Source organism: Alosa pseudoharengus, unplaced genomic scaffold (assembly GCF_046254945.1).
Source record: "Alosa pseudoharengus isolate Yale_2024_CS ecotype anadromous, Long Island Sound unplaced genomic scaffold, YU_APseudo_1.1 YU_APseudo_1.1_scf_9, whole genome shotgun sequence".
In the NCBI taxonomy this organism is placed as follows: domain Eukaryota; kingdom Metazoa; phylum Chordata; class Actinopteri; order Clupeiformes; family Clupeidae; genus Alosa; species Alosa pseudoharengus.
In genome coordinates, this window is record NW_027468881.1 from 19387781 (window position 1) to 19406417 (window position 18637).

An 18637-nucleotide genomic window follows, 5' to 3' on the forward strand; every position below is an offset into this window, starting at 1 on the left:
AATTAACAGTGTAGCTTTCTCTTAAGCAATAACCATGATGGTCTAGTGGTTAGTGAGGGTGTTTTTTGCACGGTAGCAGGGGCGTAGCCAGGATTATTTTATAGGGGGGGCCAGCTGGGTCCAGACTTTTTATTGGGGTGGCACTTGGGAATCAAAACTACTATTTAAAAACTACTCAAAATTTTTTGAAGATTAGGATAGCCTATTTTAATAATGGTAATAAATTGTGTAAAGCCAACACTGATACACAGGTCAGTTTGTTGTCCACTCCAAATCATTTTCCATAAGCCAATGCTATAAAAAAAGGACATTATGATAATGCACCTTACTTAATCAGTCTTATTCAAATGATGTTAAAGAACAATAATAAATACTACAAATATTGTATTCAGATATTTAATCTTATACTGATGGCCAAACTATATTTCTTTCTGATATCCACTCTAAGTACTTGGCTGTAAGTAACATGGCTCTGAATTAAGAAATTAACCCTTAGAACCCTAGACTGTTTTAAGGGCTTTTCCACTACCTTTAGTTATAAGCATTTATCCTGGTCATTGTAAGTGCCATTTACACATGCTATATTTTTTTCAGAACAGTCTAGGCTACCCAGATCTGCCACCAATTCATATTAATACTTGCATTGATTTAATTTTGATTTTTAAATAATACAAAGACAAAAAACATATTATACCATTCTTATTTTGAAATGTATCTCTGTCAGCTGGACATGACTTTCATGTATGTGTAGGGCAGACTGTCCTGAATCTGGCAATATAAGAACCATGGTGGAGGGGGGCTTTGGGGCTGAGCAATTTACAGACATGTGGTGTTCTCCTTACAGAAATAAATGCCATTTTTTTATTTAGTAATGAAAAATGCCCTTTCAGCGCTCCATATCTGTGACACGAACTGATCTGACCTGACTGAACCCGAGTTTGCGTGTTCTGTGTGTACACTCATGATGATTCTAAAACAACTTTTTACTGCATTGTCATGAACAAAGTGAAGGCAAAAAGGTGTTTTTTTGTCGAATAAATTGGGATGGAATGTGAGTCTCGAATTGGATGCCATGCAGGAATTTGCTGGGATCTCAAAACCGCATTAACATACTTTGCCATAGAGAAACACATGATAGCGTTGGATTATGAACATGCCTTGCCACTACAACACACAAAAACGTGGGGTAAGTGGAGCTATATGAAGTTATTATTTTGATGTCATTTCGTCTGTTTTATAACCCAGAAGGATGTACTTGGTATCAAATGATAGCTCTGTATCTCCTCTTTCATCTGACATGCGTGGCATATCTATCCAATCACGGGTTCGTGAGTAGGGCCTAATTCAAATGATAGTGATTGGTTTTTGTACATGATGTTATTTTGCAGTCACGTTGTCTGTTTTTATAGCCCAGAAGCATCGATATACTTGGTACCAATAGATAGCCCTGTGTCTCCTCTTTCTTCTGATATGCTTGCCATATGCGATCACGGGTTCGCGAGTAATTCAAACGAGAGTAATGGGTGCGCAGGTAAACTATAAATATGAATCAATTTGATTTAATTTCATGATTTTTTTTTTCATACTTGATCGCACAGGCAAGAGTTTAGTCTCGTTGGAAAGCCCCACTTCTGCTCTGTCGCGCAATTAAAGTTTCATCTCGCTGCGATGAACAGTTATGGAGCAATGTAACAAAGAACTCAGCCTCTGCCTGACCAGCTATGGCAAGAACCATGGTGCACATGGTATATGTGCACACGCAGTCAGCAAATTATGTTTTTTATATAACGTAGCCTAGTCTAGGCCCTATTAGCCTACTTTTATTGGAGCCATGATATGTGCCTAATATGCTTGCATTTCACCCGAATTTTATCGAAATATTTTTGTAACAGCGTTACCGCAGGCATCCGATTATTTCTGATCAGCCCCACACGTCAATGTCAGAGCCTACCTAAGGACAGCCCAACGCAGCTCACTTGGCTATGATTCGTGACACATTCTAACATCTCATTAGCATTAATGTTCCAACTCATCATCAACTCACCTGTTGTTACTGAGGTTAAGTAGTAGTCTACTGTCAGTGTTTTTAACAGATGACTTGAATTGTCCCGCTGCTGCTGCTGCACTAGGCCTAGCCTATTGATCACAACCGTGGGCTACACTTCCTGACTGGGCCAATGGCCCAGCAGGGTGGCCAAGCTTTGACCAGTGGTGGCCGTGGCCCCCCCTGGCCACCACGTAGCTCCGCCCCTGCACGGTAGCCCAGGCTGCTCAAATGTGGTTCAATCCCCGTTTGATTTGTAAGGTATTGTTTCAGATCGTATCTGTTTATGTTTTCTTACTTCACCATTAACCACACAGTTTCAACTAAACTCTCAGAATGGTCAAAAATCGAGAGTTTTTATAAGAAAGTGATTTAGAGAACACATAGTGGCAGCAATAAGATTCTCTTTATTGTGACTTCATGTGGTCTCCCATCCAGTAATTGACCAAGGGCATGCTGCTTAGCTTTTGACAAAGACACGAACTTTAAAGACCACATCTCCAATACGAAGCATTTGACAGATTTGTTTCACCCTAAACAGCTCTGAGGTGTCGGAATTGTTTCAAAGCTTCGGAACAATTCGGCACAATTGCTTTGAACGTTTCAGTGTTTCATAAAGCCTCGCTTTGCCCATCCCTACTGATTGAACTGAAGTGAAATGAAAGAAGTGAATTTTCTTAGTTGTGAAAAGTGTTCTATTGATAGATTCTTGTTTGAAGTTCATTCACCTAATATTGTAAAAAAAAGCACAAAAGTATATATTTTTTTATTTAGTAAAATTGATATTAGCCTAAAATAAATATTATCTTGATATGATGTTTACCTTACTTAGATTTTATAAGACCAATCATTTGAGTGGATCTAAATCAAGTGACTGCAAACATTTTGTATGTTAGGCTACTTAAAAAAATTAAATGGAGCTTGTTAAAATAAACATTTCAAAACCGCACTCAGAACAACCAAAAAACAACCAAAGACAACCAAACGGGAACGTTGTGTGAAGGCAACCACAGGAGAACATTTTAGTTGGTTGGTTCTCTTAACGTTTAGGGAACGTTAGAACCCTTAGGGAACGTTCCCTAACCGTTAGTTTAGTTGGTTTGGTTTGAACTAACCTTTAGGGAACCATACACTAACGTTCCCGAACGTTCCCTTAACGTTTTGTGTTAGTGGGGAAGATCAGAAAGCAGAGGTTGAATCATGAACGTTATCTTATGTCGGAGTGTTTTCATAGCGCAAAGTGGCGCGGGTGGAAGACTGTTGGAGGGTCTATGAAAAATGTCTTGCATAGGGTCATGCGACTTTTGACAGAAGCACTGAAAATCCCTCCGGTGGTCCCTTTAGCGGGGAACATAGGACCCGGGGAACATAGGGATGATGAGAGAATTGCTTTAAAACTTAAACTGTTTACCATGTTGTTAGTCACTTTGGTTAAAAATGCGTCAGCCAAATGTAATGTAATGTAATGTAATGTAATGATCCCACATAGGCTATCAGAAATACTGCCCATCCGCACATGCACAGAAAAGTTGGCTACCACTACAGGCCCGTCAAGAAAACAACATGTTGTCCCATATTTTATTTGATAATCTAATCGAATAAACTTGTAGGCTGCGTTACAGGCCAGATCAAAAACGTTTGCCCGCTTACGATCAATCAAATGTTCATCCAAATACGAAATTGCGTTTGGATACTTTTGGGCCTCGTAGGTAGCCGTACAAAACTGAGCACATGATCAACTTCATGTAGCAGCACTGCAAAACGTATTCAGATAGCTTACCAGCTGTTTTAATCAAGAACACAACCTCCCAAGCTTTGGCCTTATTATTTTGACATGGAGTCTACACTTGAACAGCATCTTGACGACACGTGAGTTAATAGCGGCGCATATTTCTTCTGAAAGACAACAGATCTTGATTAATCTAGCTATCCTATCGGTATTGAGCTGTGCCAGCAACTTGTTGGTTGGGCTAGCTAGTTATTGTTTTCATGTTAATTTGTCCAGCATGAAAAATCCGGCCATTGTTGGCGTTCTCTGCACTGATCAACAAGGACACAATCTAGGGTGTAAGTATGACGCACTTCTACGGTGACATTGCTACACTGCCAACATTCACTTTAGCTGTCATTAGCTAGGTTGCTAACTGTGGTTAACCAGTTGTGTGTCCATTAAGTACCTATGTAATATGTGGTTTTCTGTTCGCTGTCTGATATGTAATGAATATCGTAATGTGTGCAATTCAGGCAGAGGTTCATTATCAGATGAGCATGGCGGCGTGGTTTCTGTGTTGGCACGGCAAGCAGCCACACTCACACGAGACCCAACTGACCTGACCCCCACTGTGTGTCTTGAATCTGACTCGGGGTAAGACATCCCTCCTAGTTATTATTGGTGAAGAACAATCTGTGTTTTGTGCGTCATAGTTTTTTCCCCACAGGGCTGCCACAGAGAGTCACAGATGTCACAGAGAGCTCAGCTGTCAGAATTCAGGGAGATAAGTCGGACAGGGCTGCCCTGTAAAGACCAGCAACTGTAAGACCTTTACTTAGGTTAGTTACAGTAGCTAATATTTTAGACTCAGAGTTGCAGTAGGCAAACTGCAGTTTATTTGACACTTACATTACTTAAATTCAAAGTTGTTAGTTGGTTATCATTAGCTTAGTTAGCAGGCAGACCTTCCCAATTCTAATCGAGAATGGGCCTGGAAACAGTTAATTGACCTACGACTTCCAACAGGGGCGTAACTATCAATGATATTAAATTGGTGCATTAAACTTTGTTTGAGTGATTTGCTATTTCCAAAAAGTTGGTTAATTAAAACCGGCGATGAAGAAAACCGTGATCAATTGAGGATTGGTCTGGACCCTCCTGGTTCACCTTCGATTTACAAGGAGCGTAAAATTACACTTAAGTTGGTGCATTAAACATCTACATATCCTTTCGGGAGTACAGCAAACTCACTATTTTCTTGTGGATGAAGGTTTGCCTAAAAAAACACAGTAGGCAAGCAAAGCAAATAGGTATGGTAATTGAGTTTTCATTAAGAATTTTCATAAGAATTTAGAATTCTGAGTGGTGGCAGGTGACCAATTTCTATGGTTAAATAAGTAACCCATAGAAAGGGGGGTTCAAAGTTGTCAGACAAGTACAATAACAATAACACACACACACATTTATACACCATCTTGTGAGGAGAAAGTCCGTACAAGTTGATTACCAAATGCTGCACAAGCTACTGTCAATGGATGCGAAAGCAGGAGAGTTCCGTAATCGACTTGTACAGACTTTCTCCAGTCAGATGGCAGCAACCTGAAGAAGAGCATGGTAGTGCGCAAACTCATTTCTATACCCTTTCTTTGCACTTACAAAAGGTAAACACACTTCAATTTGTCTGCAGAAACCCTCTCCAGTCGTTATCATCCAAAAATTGACTAGGCTGTTGTAAGACCAGAGTTTGCCTTCTAATATGGCTACACCTCAACTGACTGTCTCTCCCTCTCTTATCCTTAAATCTATCAGTCTTTGAACAACTCTCCATTTTCTCCTGAACTTTCTTCTCCGTTACCTGCCACTTTAGAATGTTAATATATTTAACAGCAGCATTGCTCAATAAGTTGCCCCATGCATCATCAACAGGGGGGCTACACCGGGCGCGTAACTGAAGCGTTCCGTACAGTATGTGAAGCGTATGCTGCAGCACTAGCTTCCACTATAATCAAAGGAGGTAGCTACACCAGACTTGATGGTGGCGCGTACGTAGAGTTTAGTCTTCTAAAATGTTGTTTATGTGTTGCAAATGGAACGCTTCAGTTGCACGCTCAGTCAGGGGCGCCTGCAGGAATTAATGCTATGGTACGCACACCATTCACTGTGCTACAGAAGCCTGTCACTCATTGCAATATGAAGTATTCAAATTAAATAAAAAATATGTTTAGCTATTAGTTATTATGTAGATCATAAATTATTTCAATGATGTGCATCAAGGGAGACACACAAGCTTCACCAGGAGGTATCTCCAATAATAATATTTCTTTAATTGAAAACTCTCCCTTGCCTGGGATGCTTCTCAGAGGTCTGGCCCCATACCGATTCTACAAACGTTAGTGTTTCTCACACCTCACTTTGCTTCCTGGCTCCAGATGGTCTGAGTGCCAGAGCAGGAACAATAAGAAATACGCACAGGAATTATTCTGATTCACAACTCTTACAAATGTAAAACTGATGGTAATTGTCCTAGTACCACAGTTATCTGGAAACTTAGTCAGGATGATGGTCAATCAGGAATCAGGCTTTATTCTGTCAATGATGTACATCAAAGGAGCGACACAAGCTTCACTAGGAGGATTCACCCTTATCTCTAATGACTTAAGTAGGCCTATGTTACAAACAAAAGGGGGGTGGTGACGTGGGTGGCCACTTGTCTCTGTTTGAGGATACTGTATGTATACTGTAGGTCATACATGGGCAACATACGGCCCGCGGGCCACATCCGGCCCGTGGGCTTTCCCTGACCGGCCCGCCTAAGGTCCGTGAAGGAACAATAGTCAAGAGCCTAGCATAGAGATAATGCATGCAAATCAATATTGTTGTTTTTATTTTGAAAGCGACTGCTATTTGTACGCCCATACATTTGTGCGTGGATGCATAGGCCTACGACATAAACACCCTCACTGATGTGCTGGTGAATTTATGCTTCTGCGTCGACACAATGCAGTTGCCTTTACATCGGCGTAAACCTTTCAAAGTTTTGTGTCTCTTATGTCTGCGTCGCTCACCACCGCAAAGGTTGTTAGAACGAACTCCTAGCCTACTGCTGCTCGTTGGCTATACGAAGTGTTCATTTCAAAACGTTACTGGCAGATAGACAGTTTACAATCGGATAACCCCGTAATTGTAACCAAAATATGTCTGAGTTTATTTGCAAAGCTTATGTTAGCGAACTAGTATGATGCTACTACCCACAGGTTGCTTGAAGCAGCCGGCTCAACACACAGAGCGAGTTGACCAATCACAGTTATGTGCACATAGCCTACATTTTTAAAATAGTTTTCTTTGTGCGTGTTGATTAACTATGACAGCCTACTATTGTCTGCTCCACATTTTCGTAGTCTAATTCTGCATAGAGTTAATTTAATGATGGTAATGATTTAATGATGAAATATTGCTGAGTGTTTATGAAATGGTGGCACTGACAGGCCTATCGGTTGTACTGACTCCTTCACATTTTCATGACCTAGCCTAATTATATAGATATTGTAGTACTTTTTTATATCAGTCTTTGAAAACTGAAAAAAAATGTCAATGTCAAAAAATCATTTTCGAGAATGAAGATTAAATACTGGACATAGATTAAATATTGCTGTTTTTCCTTTGTCTCCCTCACATTTTCATCTGTTCTTATGACTAGTAAAGAAAACCATATGATTTACTTAATGTTATACAAGAACAGAATAGAATTGAACAGAATTGAGTTCAGACTTGAGTTCGGTATTTTGGGTCCGGCCCTCCTCAACAGTCCCAGTTTGTCATGTGGCCCCTTGGGGAAATTAGTTGCCCACCCCTGCTGTAGGTAGAAGGGCTGACCCTCCTACACTCTAAATGTTAATGAGTTAGGTTGGTAAAACCATCAGGTCTGGTCACCTTTTATTGTTCTTTAATTAAAACTCCCTTGCCTGGGGTGTTTCTCAGGGTGTTTTTCCACCGAGAGTGAACCCATTCAAACCGGTTCCAAACCGGAAATTAGCTGTTTAAAATGCTAGTCAACGTCTGCAGTGTAATGCTAGTTGATTAGTTTTGTTTACCCATAGCAACAGTTCAAGTTGATATGGACGGAAAACTTATGCTTTTAGCCTTCTCACCTCTGAACGGTGAAGTGACACGCCCACTCCGGTTCGCAGGAAAAAAACAACTATTTTCTGGTTCAATCTCCAAACCAAAGTGCCACGTTCCGAACCGTGGTTTGTTTGGTCGAAATGCTCCGACCGGTTCAAATGTTGGTTTGTGAACGGGAACGGAGCCAGTTTTCTGTCGGTGGAAAAGACCCATCACAGGCCTGGCCAGCCCCATACCGATTCTAGGATTCTACAAACGTTAAGTGTTTCTCACACCTCACTTCCTGGTTCCAGGTGGTCTCACCTAGCGTTCATGGGCTTCGGAAAAACCTTTTTCCGAGTGAAAACATCATCATTCCGCGTCATTCACGTCACGTAATGTGTGAGTCAGAGGTCGGAAACTGGGGCTAGATTTTGCTAACAGAGTTGCCCAGTTAGGGGCTCGTCATCACTTTTGTCGTGTGTTTATTTAGGATTAGTGAGTGTATGTTTTAACCTTTGTTGTGGCATCCGTGTTTGTCACACATTCCGACGGCAAAGCACATGAACACTTGCTGTGGGAAAAACAAAGTAGCCACAGGGGCGGTCCTTGTCATTCTGAAGTGCCATGAATGCACCATCAGTGCCAGAGCAGGAACAATAAGAAATACACACAGGGATTATGCTGATTCACAACTCTTTCAGGGTCGAGCAGAGTCTAGGATCGCCACTGGTGTGAATTTTCACAAAATATTCAATAGCCTAAGTCTACTAGGCTACTGATGGCGTCAAGGTGGTGGGGGCTAGCCTGTAAAAATCTCGAGTCTGATAGGCTAACCCATGACTTGGATTCGTTTCCAACACTTGCATTGCGACAAGTACAGTAGGCTACTAATTTTGATCAATGTGATTGGTAAGGCTGGACCAATGATTTCAGAGTTTCTTAAAATTACTTCCTACTTCGTCTAAACTTTGCAAACTGACATCAAACAGTAGGCATATCAACAGTCAGGAAACGATGTATGTGGGTCTACCATTGCTGTAATGGAGGTGTTGGATGTCTGTTTTATGTTTGGAGGTGTTGCTGCTTCTGTTTACCACAATATGTTTCAGTTTGTTCTTCCCCTCTCATTGCTGATTAGCTTGACATTTTTCTTGTCTTAGGTAAACAGTTATGAACTATGATGTTCCAGACTAGATCTCCCTAAAATAAGATGTAGGTGGCTGGGCCAGGCTAGGAGGGGACCCCCCAAATCAAATCAAATTTAAAAAGTATTGAACTTGGAAATTCTTGATTTGGTATTGGTATCGAAACAATAATTTTGGTATTGTGACAACCAGTGGTGTAGTCTACATCATACGCAGGACTACGCAGTATACCCACTCTTAAAAAGCATCACCATCTCAGTATACCCACTTAAAATGGGCAAGGATACGTATTAACATTTGGGGTTGTTCACAGTATACCCACTACAGCTAACTAGACTACACCACTGGTGACCACTATATCTAACAACATCTCTCACACACACACACATACAGCATCACCTTGTTAGTAATAATAAAGGACATATTGTGGTTATAAATTCATAAGAAAAACCATATTCATTTAAAAAAACAAACAAAAAATATTTGGTTTATTCCACTTTATGATTCTGGTTACCGGTTCCTGTTTAGTTCTTTCTTATCGATTCTAATATTTTGGTTCCCAACGCTATTGGTGAGTTTTGCTCACACCTCAGTTTGCTTCCCCCTACCCCAGCTGTCTGACTGGAGGACCTTTCTTTGTTACCTTAAGATTATTATTTGCAGATTATGGGAACCACATGTTGAGATTGGCTGCTTTTGAATATCATTTTCAAAATCTGTTATTTCTTAATGTCAAAAGTGGTTTTATTACAATGTGACATTTTTTTTACTTTACTCTACTCTATCAGCACTATGTTTATTTATATGTTTTGTCTTATGTTCACAGAAATATATTGATACGGCCGCATGGAACAATCACAGTAGCTGTACACAAGATTGCATCCTGAAGCAACTGCCTTCGATTCCTTATTTATTGTTTTCCCATCATTTCCAGGCTGCATTGCAAGAGTCATCGTAGTCTAATGGTTTAATGGCATCCTAAAATCCCAGTATGCAATATGAGGATGACATGGGAACACACTGTAGAAAAAGAATGATTGAGAAAAATAAAATTTTTAGCAACTCAACATCAGTATCACAAAGCTGAGAATAATGATTAGCCTAGTGCTACTATTTAACATGGGCTGAAGTTTATTTTAAATGAATATACTAATAATGCTTTAAGGCCTAAACTGCCGTGGAAGACATTTACTTTTATGCTTACTTTTTATTAAACCCTTTTTTCATAATATATTTCCTGGTTGGTCACAACTCTCTGTTGCTATATATTCAAAATTCAAAAATATTCAGCCAATAAAATGTATTTTAACCAACAATTGCAGAGTCACTGAAATGTTTTTGATTGTTTCATAACATTTTGCCATCCTTTTTTGGAATTTCCCTAGCCCACTGCAATAACACATCTGTTCCACTAGAGGGACTGCAGTGTGATGATGCTGTGCACTGATCCAATCCCTAAACATACCACTGTTGGTTTTTAAAGTGAGAATGTCAACAGCATGCAAAAAGTATGATTGTTATGAATACTAACAACAAGTGTAGGCATTTATTTATATCTTCAGGAGCCTATATTAGGCTTATAATGTGAATTTCACAACACTGGGTATAATAGGGGGAAACGGGTTAATATGCAGCCATGGTTCATTCGGGGGAAAAAAAGTCCTCCAAAAAAATCTCCAGACATGCACATGGGAAGTAGCCGTTCATTATATGCTTGAAATTTGAACAGTCACATGACTTGTGCATCTTTTCACAGGGTGTTCATTTAGGTACGAGGCCTGGAGAAACTAACTGGAATTGAGATGATTAAGTTGACCCCTGTGGTCTCAATGATTCATTATTTTCTCCTTTCTTTTGTCACCCTTCACTGTAATGCTAAACCGTTACAGTTGGTTAGTAACTGTCTCCACTGAAGGGTTGATATTCAGGCACATGACATGATTGGCACTTGTAAACATTATCAGTACACTAGCAGGATTGGCATTGCCATGGCATGAGCAAGCACTCACAACAACTTTCATGGCAATTGGATAAAAAAATGGCTGAGATATCAGCTCATTTACTTTGTTAAGGTGCCCCTATAGGCCAAATTACACCAATGTCCTCACATGTCTCACAATCAGCTACTGTATCATTAAGTAGACATAAGACACCTGGGGAGTTTTGCTGCACCCACTGTGAATTTGCAGCTTGTTAAACCTATGCTACATTTGCAGGCCGACGAAATGAAGCCAACGCAAATTAAACTTACTGATAGAAGCGCACATCCCTCGGGTATTGTGGTTCGAGCAGGCATTTCAAGAGTGTTCAAGAGAACTGTTGTTGGATATTTGGCTATTTGCCTCGACTGGCAGCCTGACCATTTACAGCGGGGAAAATAAGTATTGAACGTCAACATTTTTTTCAGTAAGTATACTTCCAGTGAGGCTATTCGCATGAAATTTTCACCGGACATTAGTATTAACTTAGGTAATCCACACATATATAAAAATCCAAACATTAATGTCTAAAAGTAGTGTTGTGAGTAAAAAAGTGGAATGGCACAGGGAAAAAGTATTGAACACGCTAAGATAAAGCAGTACACAAACGCAAGGAATGGCAAGGAACAAACTGGAATCTATAAGTAGTTAGAGAAATTATCCCTCCTATCCCTCCCTATCTGTGCAAATTGATATAAGCTGGGTTAGTACATACTGGTGGGCTATAAAAAGGTTTTTTGTTAGCAAGGAACATTTCATGATGGGTAAAAGCAAAGAGCTCTGCCAAGATCTTTGCAACCTTATTGTTGCCAAACATATTAATGGAACTGGTTACAGATGCACTTCAAAACTTCAGAATCATCCAGCAAGCAGTATTGGAGCCATTATTTGCAAGTGGAAGGAACATCACTACATCATCAACTGGCCATGCACAGGATCTCCTTGCATGATTTCTGACCAGGAAGTCAGAAGGATAGTCAGAAGAGTAGCCCAAGAGCCAAGGACCACTCTGAGAAAGCTCCAGAAAGATTTGGAGGCAGCAGGTACAATTGTTACAGAGGAAATCATAGGTAATGCACTCCACCGCCATGGCCTCTATGCACGCTCATCCAGCATGATTCTATTGCTGAAGAAAAACATGTCGAAGCTCGTTGAAAGTTTGCTACACAACATTTGAACAATCCTATACTGAGAGAATGTATTCTGGTTAAAAATGTAACTTTTCGGATGTCATACTACACACCATATTTGGAGGAGAAATGGCACTGTGCATCACCCTAAAAATACCCTACCAACAGTGAGGTTTGGAGGTGTTGGCATCATGGTGTGGGCTGTTTTTCATCTCATGGTACTAGCAGACTTCATACAGTTGAAGGAATGATGAATGGAGTCATTTTGTTCTGGGAGAATCTTTACATCCACCAGGATGATGAGGATGAGACATGGCTAGACCTTCCAGCAGGACAATGATCCTAACCATTCAGCAAAGGAAACTCTCAATTGGTTTCAGAGAAAGGAAATCAAGGCCCTGACTTCAATTCAATTGAACAGTTTTGGAAGTTAACTAAAGATCAGGATTCACAAGAGGGACCCCTGAAATCTTCAATATTAAAGGACTATCTGTTTAAAAGAATGGGCCAAACTCACACCAGAATACTGTGACTGATTAGTTTCATCATACAGAAAATACCTTGAAGCTGTCATTATGAATAAAGGCTTTTCCGCAATTTCAGCAGGCCTGTTCAATACTTTTTTCCTGTGTCATTCCACTTTATTGCACATAACTCTACCTATGGACTTTAATGTTTAGATTTTTTTATATGGGTGGATTATCTGAGTTAATACTAATGTCTGGTGAAAATTTCATGCAAATAGCCTCATTGGAAGTATACTTACTGAAAAAAATGTTGACGTGTTCAATACTTATTTTCTCCGCTGTAAATCAAATGTATATCCTAATTGATTGGCTGTATTGAGTGAACGCTTTCGAATATTGAAACGCTTATAGGTATCTTTTGTGAGACTTCGTCTGAAGATCATCTGTGCCAAGTTTCGTGAAAATCGGACCAAGTTTGTGACCTGTGAAAACTTTTTAGTGTTTTTGATCAAATCCAATATGGCGGCCGAATCAATTATGTTGATGTCAAAAATTGGCATGTGTCGGCCTTAGGACCTCCCACAGTATTAACAGACACCACTAGTAAGTTTTAATTCCGAACACATCAACTGTTATAGACCAAAACGTAATTTTGCTAATTACAGCGCCCCCTTTAGGTCTAAGGTCACCAAATGAGCCTCTTCTTGAGCCTCTTCCTAACTATGTACTGTTTGGTGTTGATAGGTGGAAGAGTTGCTGAGATATGAGCTCACTTCCTGTTTGGCGACTTCACCGTCAAATTTGATTGGCTGTATTGAGTGAGCGCTTTCCAATATCGGAACGCCTATAGGTAACTTTTGTGACTGAGGCTTGGTCTGAATGTGCCAATTTTCATGAAAATCGGAGAAAAGTTCCGACCTCTGAAAATTTTGTTTCACTTTCAATAAAATCCAATATGGCGGATGGTGCAATATGGCGGAAAATGATGTCATGGGGTGCGTTGGACTCGGCATCATCCGAAGATTCCAAATATACCTCGATTTTAAAATGTTGGTATACGGTTCAAACGTTAAGTGCATGGATGTAATGCCAACTTTGACCCATTGGTGGCACTAGAGCACTTGAGGTGCAGACATGAAACTTGGTGAAATGAATCATGGGACTGTCCCCAATCAGTGTGCAAAATGTCACAACTTTTTACCAGACAGTTCTATGGGCTGCTATAGACTCCCATGGCTGAAGAAAAATAAGAAAACATAGAAACACCAGCTTCGCTGCACCGAGGTGAAGTTAGTTTGATATTTGATATTCGGATATTCTTTTTTTTTAATGCGGCCGGTTTCACCCCGTGTTTGCAGACAATGTACAAACAGATGACCTGTCTACTTGCTCCCAGCCGACCTACTTAGGGACCGTCTATAAAGTACCTTCTGAATTACCTTTATAGTCTTTTTTGTCAATAGCTTTGACATCATGTGACCTAGTGACTCCAAAACAATGCAGAATAGTTATCCTATATGGGACTCATCAGACACACCTCTTTTCATAGTCACTGTATGCACACTGTATTTTATATGAATATTTTAAAGAAAATACATTATTTCCCATAAGGAATGGTCTCCTTTTTTTCAATACCTCCCAAGTCATGTGACCTAGGGACTCCAAACCAACGCAGAATAGTTATCCTATATGGGACTCATCAGACACACCTCTTTTTATAGCGACTATGTGCATGCTGTATTTTATATTATTTTTTTTTTAAAGAAAATACATTATTTCATATAAGAAACAGACTCCTTTTTTTCAATACCCCCCAAGCCATATGACCTAGTGACTCCAAACCAATGCAGAATAGTTATCCTATATGGGACTCATCAGACACACCTCTTTTTATGGTCACTGTATGCTCACTGTATTTTATATGTATATTTAAAAGAAAATACATTATTTCCCATAAGGAATGGTCTCCTTTTTTTCAATACCTCCCAAGTCATGTGACCTAGGGACTCCGAACCAATGCAGAATAGTTATCCTATATGGGACTCATCAGAAACACCTCTTTTTATGGTCACTGTATGCACACTGTATTTTATATGAATATTTTAAAGAAAATACATTATTTCCCATAAGGAATGGTCTCCTTTTTTTCAATACCTCCCAAGTCATGTGACCTATGGACTCCAAACCAATGCAGAATAGTTATCCTATATGGGACTCATCAGACACACCTCTTTTTATAGCGACTGTATGCACGCTGTATTTTATATGAATTTTTAAAAGAAAATACATTATTTCATAGAAAGAAACAGACTCCTTTTTTTCAATACCTCCCAAGCCATATGACCTAGTGACTCCAAACCAATGCAGAATAGTTATTCTATATGGGACTCAAAAAAGACTATGAAGGTAATTCAGAAGGTACTTTATAGACGGTCCCTAAGTAGGTCGGCTGGGAGCAAGTAGACAGGTCATCTGTTTGTACATTGTCTGCAAACACGGGATGAAACCGGCTGCATTAAAAATAACTGAATATCTGTCGAATATCCGAATATCAAATATCAAACTAACTTCACCTTGGTCTTCGCTGCTAGGCCCCCAACTAGTTATACACAGTGTTGGGAGGGTTACTTTCAGAATACATGCCCAAAAATGTAATTTGTAACGTATTCCGTTACGTTACTCAATCTGAGTAACGTATTCTGAATACTTAGATTACTTCTACATTGAATTGCATTTTATAAGTGTAGGAATGCGGCCATCAAATCCTACTTACTAAACAGGCCTATTCTGGTGTGTTCTTCTGTTCCAAATAGCTGAAGTGTTAGGCCCACATAGGAGAACGTAAAGTCAACTAAGCTACCTGATACAACTTTAAAATAGCAAGGTGACCACTAAAACTACAGCAGGCGACTAGGCTAATTAAAACAAACAAAATAAATAGGCTACTTTAAGGGCGTAGCATCAACCTAGTACGAGGGGCTCATATTACAGGTGGAACGCAAATGACCTGTAAATGTAAATACGCTAGGCTACTATATCAGGGCTCTCAAAATGGACGTGATCGCGTGACAATCAAAAACCGCACCTTAAAATATTGTAGCGTCGGCTCAGAAAGACTGTGTTAGCGTTCTCCTGCGAAAAGCATGCTGGGATACGAGAGCGAACAATCGGGGGGTTTATGTCGTTATTCTCCTAAGTTATAGGTGAAAAGTTGGTGTCTTTATCGTAACATGTTTCCCTTTTAGTTATCCCTTTATGTGTGTTCCTTTTCGTGTGGGGGGCTGGACCTCCCCTGTTGGTGTAGTGTGTGTGATTTCTTGACCTGCCCTGTGTGCATTGTTATCTGTGTCTGTGTCCCTGGGGCCTGTACTACGAAGCGGGGTTACTGGCTTATCTGGGTAACTTCGAGAGTAACTTGATCACGTGTGCCGTAACTTCCCGATTAACCCGTACTACGTAAGGTGTATAGGTTTTAACCGAGGTATGCTGCCATGGCAATTTACGCTGCATCTCAAACCTGCTCCGACCAGGTTATGTTCTTGGTTAACCCGAGGTTTCCGTTAACCACACCCTTTATAAGTACCACCCCTCCACTAACAATTTCTCCCGAGACATGTCGGAGTACCTGGATGATCCATACGACATTGTAGCGCAAGTCGTGAGGGACTCTCTTCGCAGGGCGAGGGGTTTTAGAGACCGCCAGAAAATATATATAGCCTACCCGGACGATATTCTCTATGAAGATATAGATTGTCAGCCGAGGGAATTCGTTATCTTTGTCAGATGATCTAGGAAGACGTCTCATAGCAATGCCCGTACGTGGACATTCATGTATTCCATTGGTGATGCTGAACATCTGAGCAAGAATAGCCTACTGTATGTCCGAAAATAAATCGGACATATAGGCCTACAGTATGCTGAACATCTGAGCAAGAATAAATCGGACATATAGTAGGCCTAATAAATTAAAATCACCATTTTAACAAACTTATTGAATTGAATGTCATATTACTGTACCCTGCACATAAAGGCTACACATTTCCACAGCACCAGAATCCGACCGAATGCCTCCCTCAACCCCCTCCATAATCGGCCTTCCACTATTATTTGCGATGGCCAACTCCTCTGCTACTGTAAAACACTTTGTTGCCTTACAGTAGTGTTCAAAGACACCTTTTTCTTGTTGGGGGCTACAGTAGTATGACATTCAATTCAACAAGTTTGTTAAAATGGTGATTTTTATTTATTAGGCCTGCTATGTGCGATTTATTTTAGGCTATTCTTGCTCAGATGTTCAGCATACTGTAGGCCTATGTCCGATTTATTTTAGGACATACAGTATTCTTGCATCACCGATTGAATACATGAATGTCCACGTACGGGCATTGCTATGAGACGTCTTCCTAGATCATCTGACAAACGAATTCCCTCGGCTGACAATCTATATCTTCATAGAGAATATCGTCTGGGTAGGCTATATATATATTCTGGCGGTCTCTAAAACCCCTCGCCCTGCGAAGAGAGTCCCTCACGATTTGCGCTCCAATGTCGTATGGATCATCCAGGTACGCCGACATGTCTCTGGAGAAATTGTTAGTGGCGGGGTGGTACTTATAAAGGGTGTGGTTGACGGAAACCTCGGGTTAACCAAGAACATAACCTGGTCGGAGCAGGTTTGAGATGCAGCGTAAATTGCCATGGCAGCATACCTCGGTTAAAACCTATCCACCTTTCGTATTACGGGTTAATCGGGAAGTTACGCCACACGTGATCAAGTTACTCTCGAAGTTACCCAGATAAGCCAGAAACCCCGCTTCGTAGTACAGGCCCCCGAACTAGGCTTTGTTTATTGATTAGCAAACTGTTTAAAGGAAAATTCCGGTTTTTAGCACTTTAAGGCCCTTTTCTGGTTTGTTTTGGATGAACTAGAGTGGTGGAAACTGAAATTTTGACGATTGGTCCTGTCTCGACTTTTCTGACTCGTTTTGAATCGCCTTTTCACTTCTCAGGGTGGCTGACAATGGGCATAGGCTACTGTAGTAGGCTACTCAAACATGTCCTAAAACAACCCTTAACGTTCGTTTTCAAAACTGTGCAACTCACCGAGTGTTAGTGGAGTTCGTTGACTATTAAAAGCAAATAGCCTATATCGGCGCAATGTATGATTCGTATTTGAACCTGAAGCATAGACGGTGGCGCAGTAATATCAACGTGCAATGACAGAAATCAATGGGATTTTACAAAATGGCAAATAAAAGACGACATAAACTGTATTTCGCTACGCTACTTGTTTTGGAACATCAACGAACACTAACCACTCGGTGAGTTGCACAGTTTTGAAAACGAACGTTAAGGGTTGTTTTAGGACATGTTTGAGTAGCCTACTACAGTATGCCCATTGCCAGCCACCTTGAGAAGTGAAAAGGCGATTCAAAACGAGTCAGAAAAGTCGAGACAGGACCAATCGTCAAAATTTCGGTGTCCACCACTCTAGTTCATCCAAAACAAACCAGAAAAGGGCCTAAGTGCTAAAAACCGGAATTTTCCTTTAACCGATTGGCTGAAGTAGCCTGAGCTATTAATACTTGGGAAAATATCCTTTGAACAGACATCAGGAACCACAATCAGTGAGGAACAGGAGTTACCTCCACTTACTTTACTCCTAATTTGCTGTGCAAACAGTCATTTCAGGGTCTCCCATGACGCGTCCATAAAGCGCGCTGGCTGCGTTTTGAGGCTAGTGCAAGACGGCGGGGCTTGGATTTAAACATGGAAACAATTTCATAATAGATTGCTTTCAGGAGCTTCTGGGAAATGGAGTTGCCTTAATTTATTTAGAGAGTGAATAAACTTATGAAACAGAAGTATCGTCATGTAATCCATTGATTTCAACAATGTAACTGTATTCTAAATACCAACTATTTAACTTGTAACTGTATCGGAATACAGTTAGGCCTACTCATAATTTGTATTCTGAATACGTAACGCCGGTACATGTATTCCGTTACTCCCCAACACTGGTTATACTCGTTCATGCATATAACACGTGGGCTTACG

The 18637-nt window shown here is 40.4% G+C and overlaps 1 protein-coding gene across 1 annotated transcript; it reads left to right on the forward strand.

The window, feature by feature from the left end:
* The first annotated feature begins 3762 nt into the window (after positions 1-3762).
* lamtor5 (late endosomal/lysosomal adaptor, MAPK and MTOR activator 5) lies at positions 3763-10320 on the forward strand. The gene is made up of 4 exons (XM_076276551.1): positions 3763-3913; positions 4050-4111; positions 4289-4409; positions 9831-10320. Exons 1-4 carry the CDS (start codon positions 3879-3881, stop codon positions 9889-9891), a joined length of 279 nt encoding a protein of 92 aa, XP_076132666.1. The 5' UTR covers positions 3763-3878; the 3' UTR covers positions 9892-10320.
* Positions 10321-18637: the final 8317 nt, after the last annotated feature.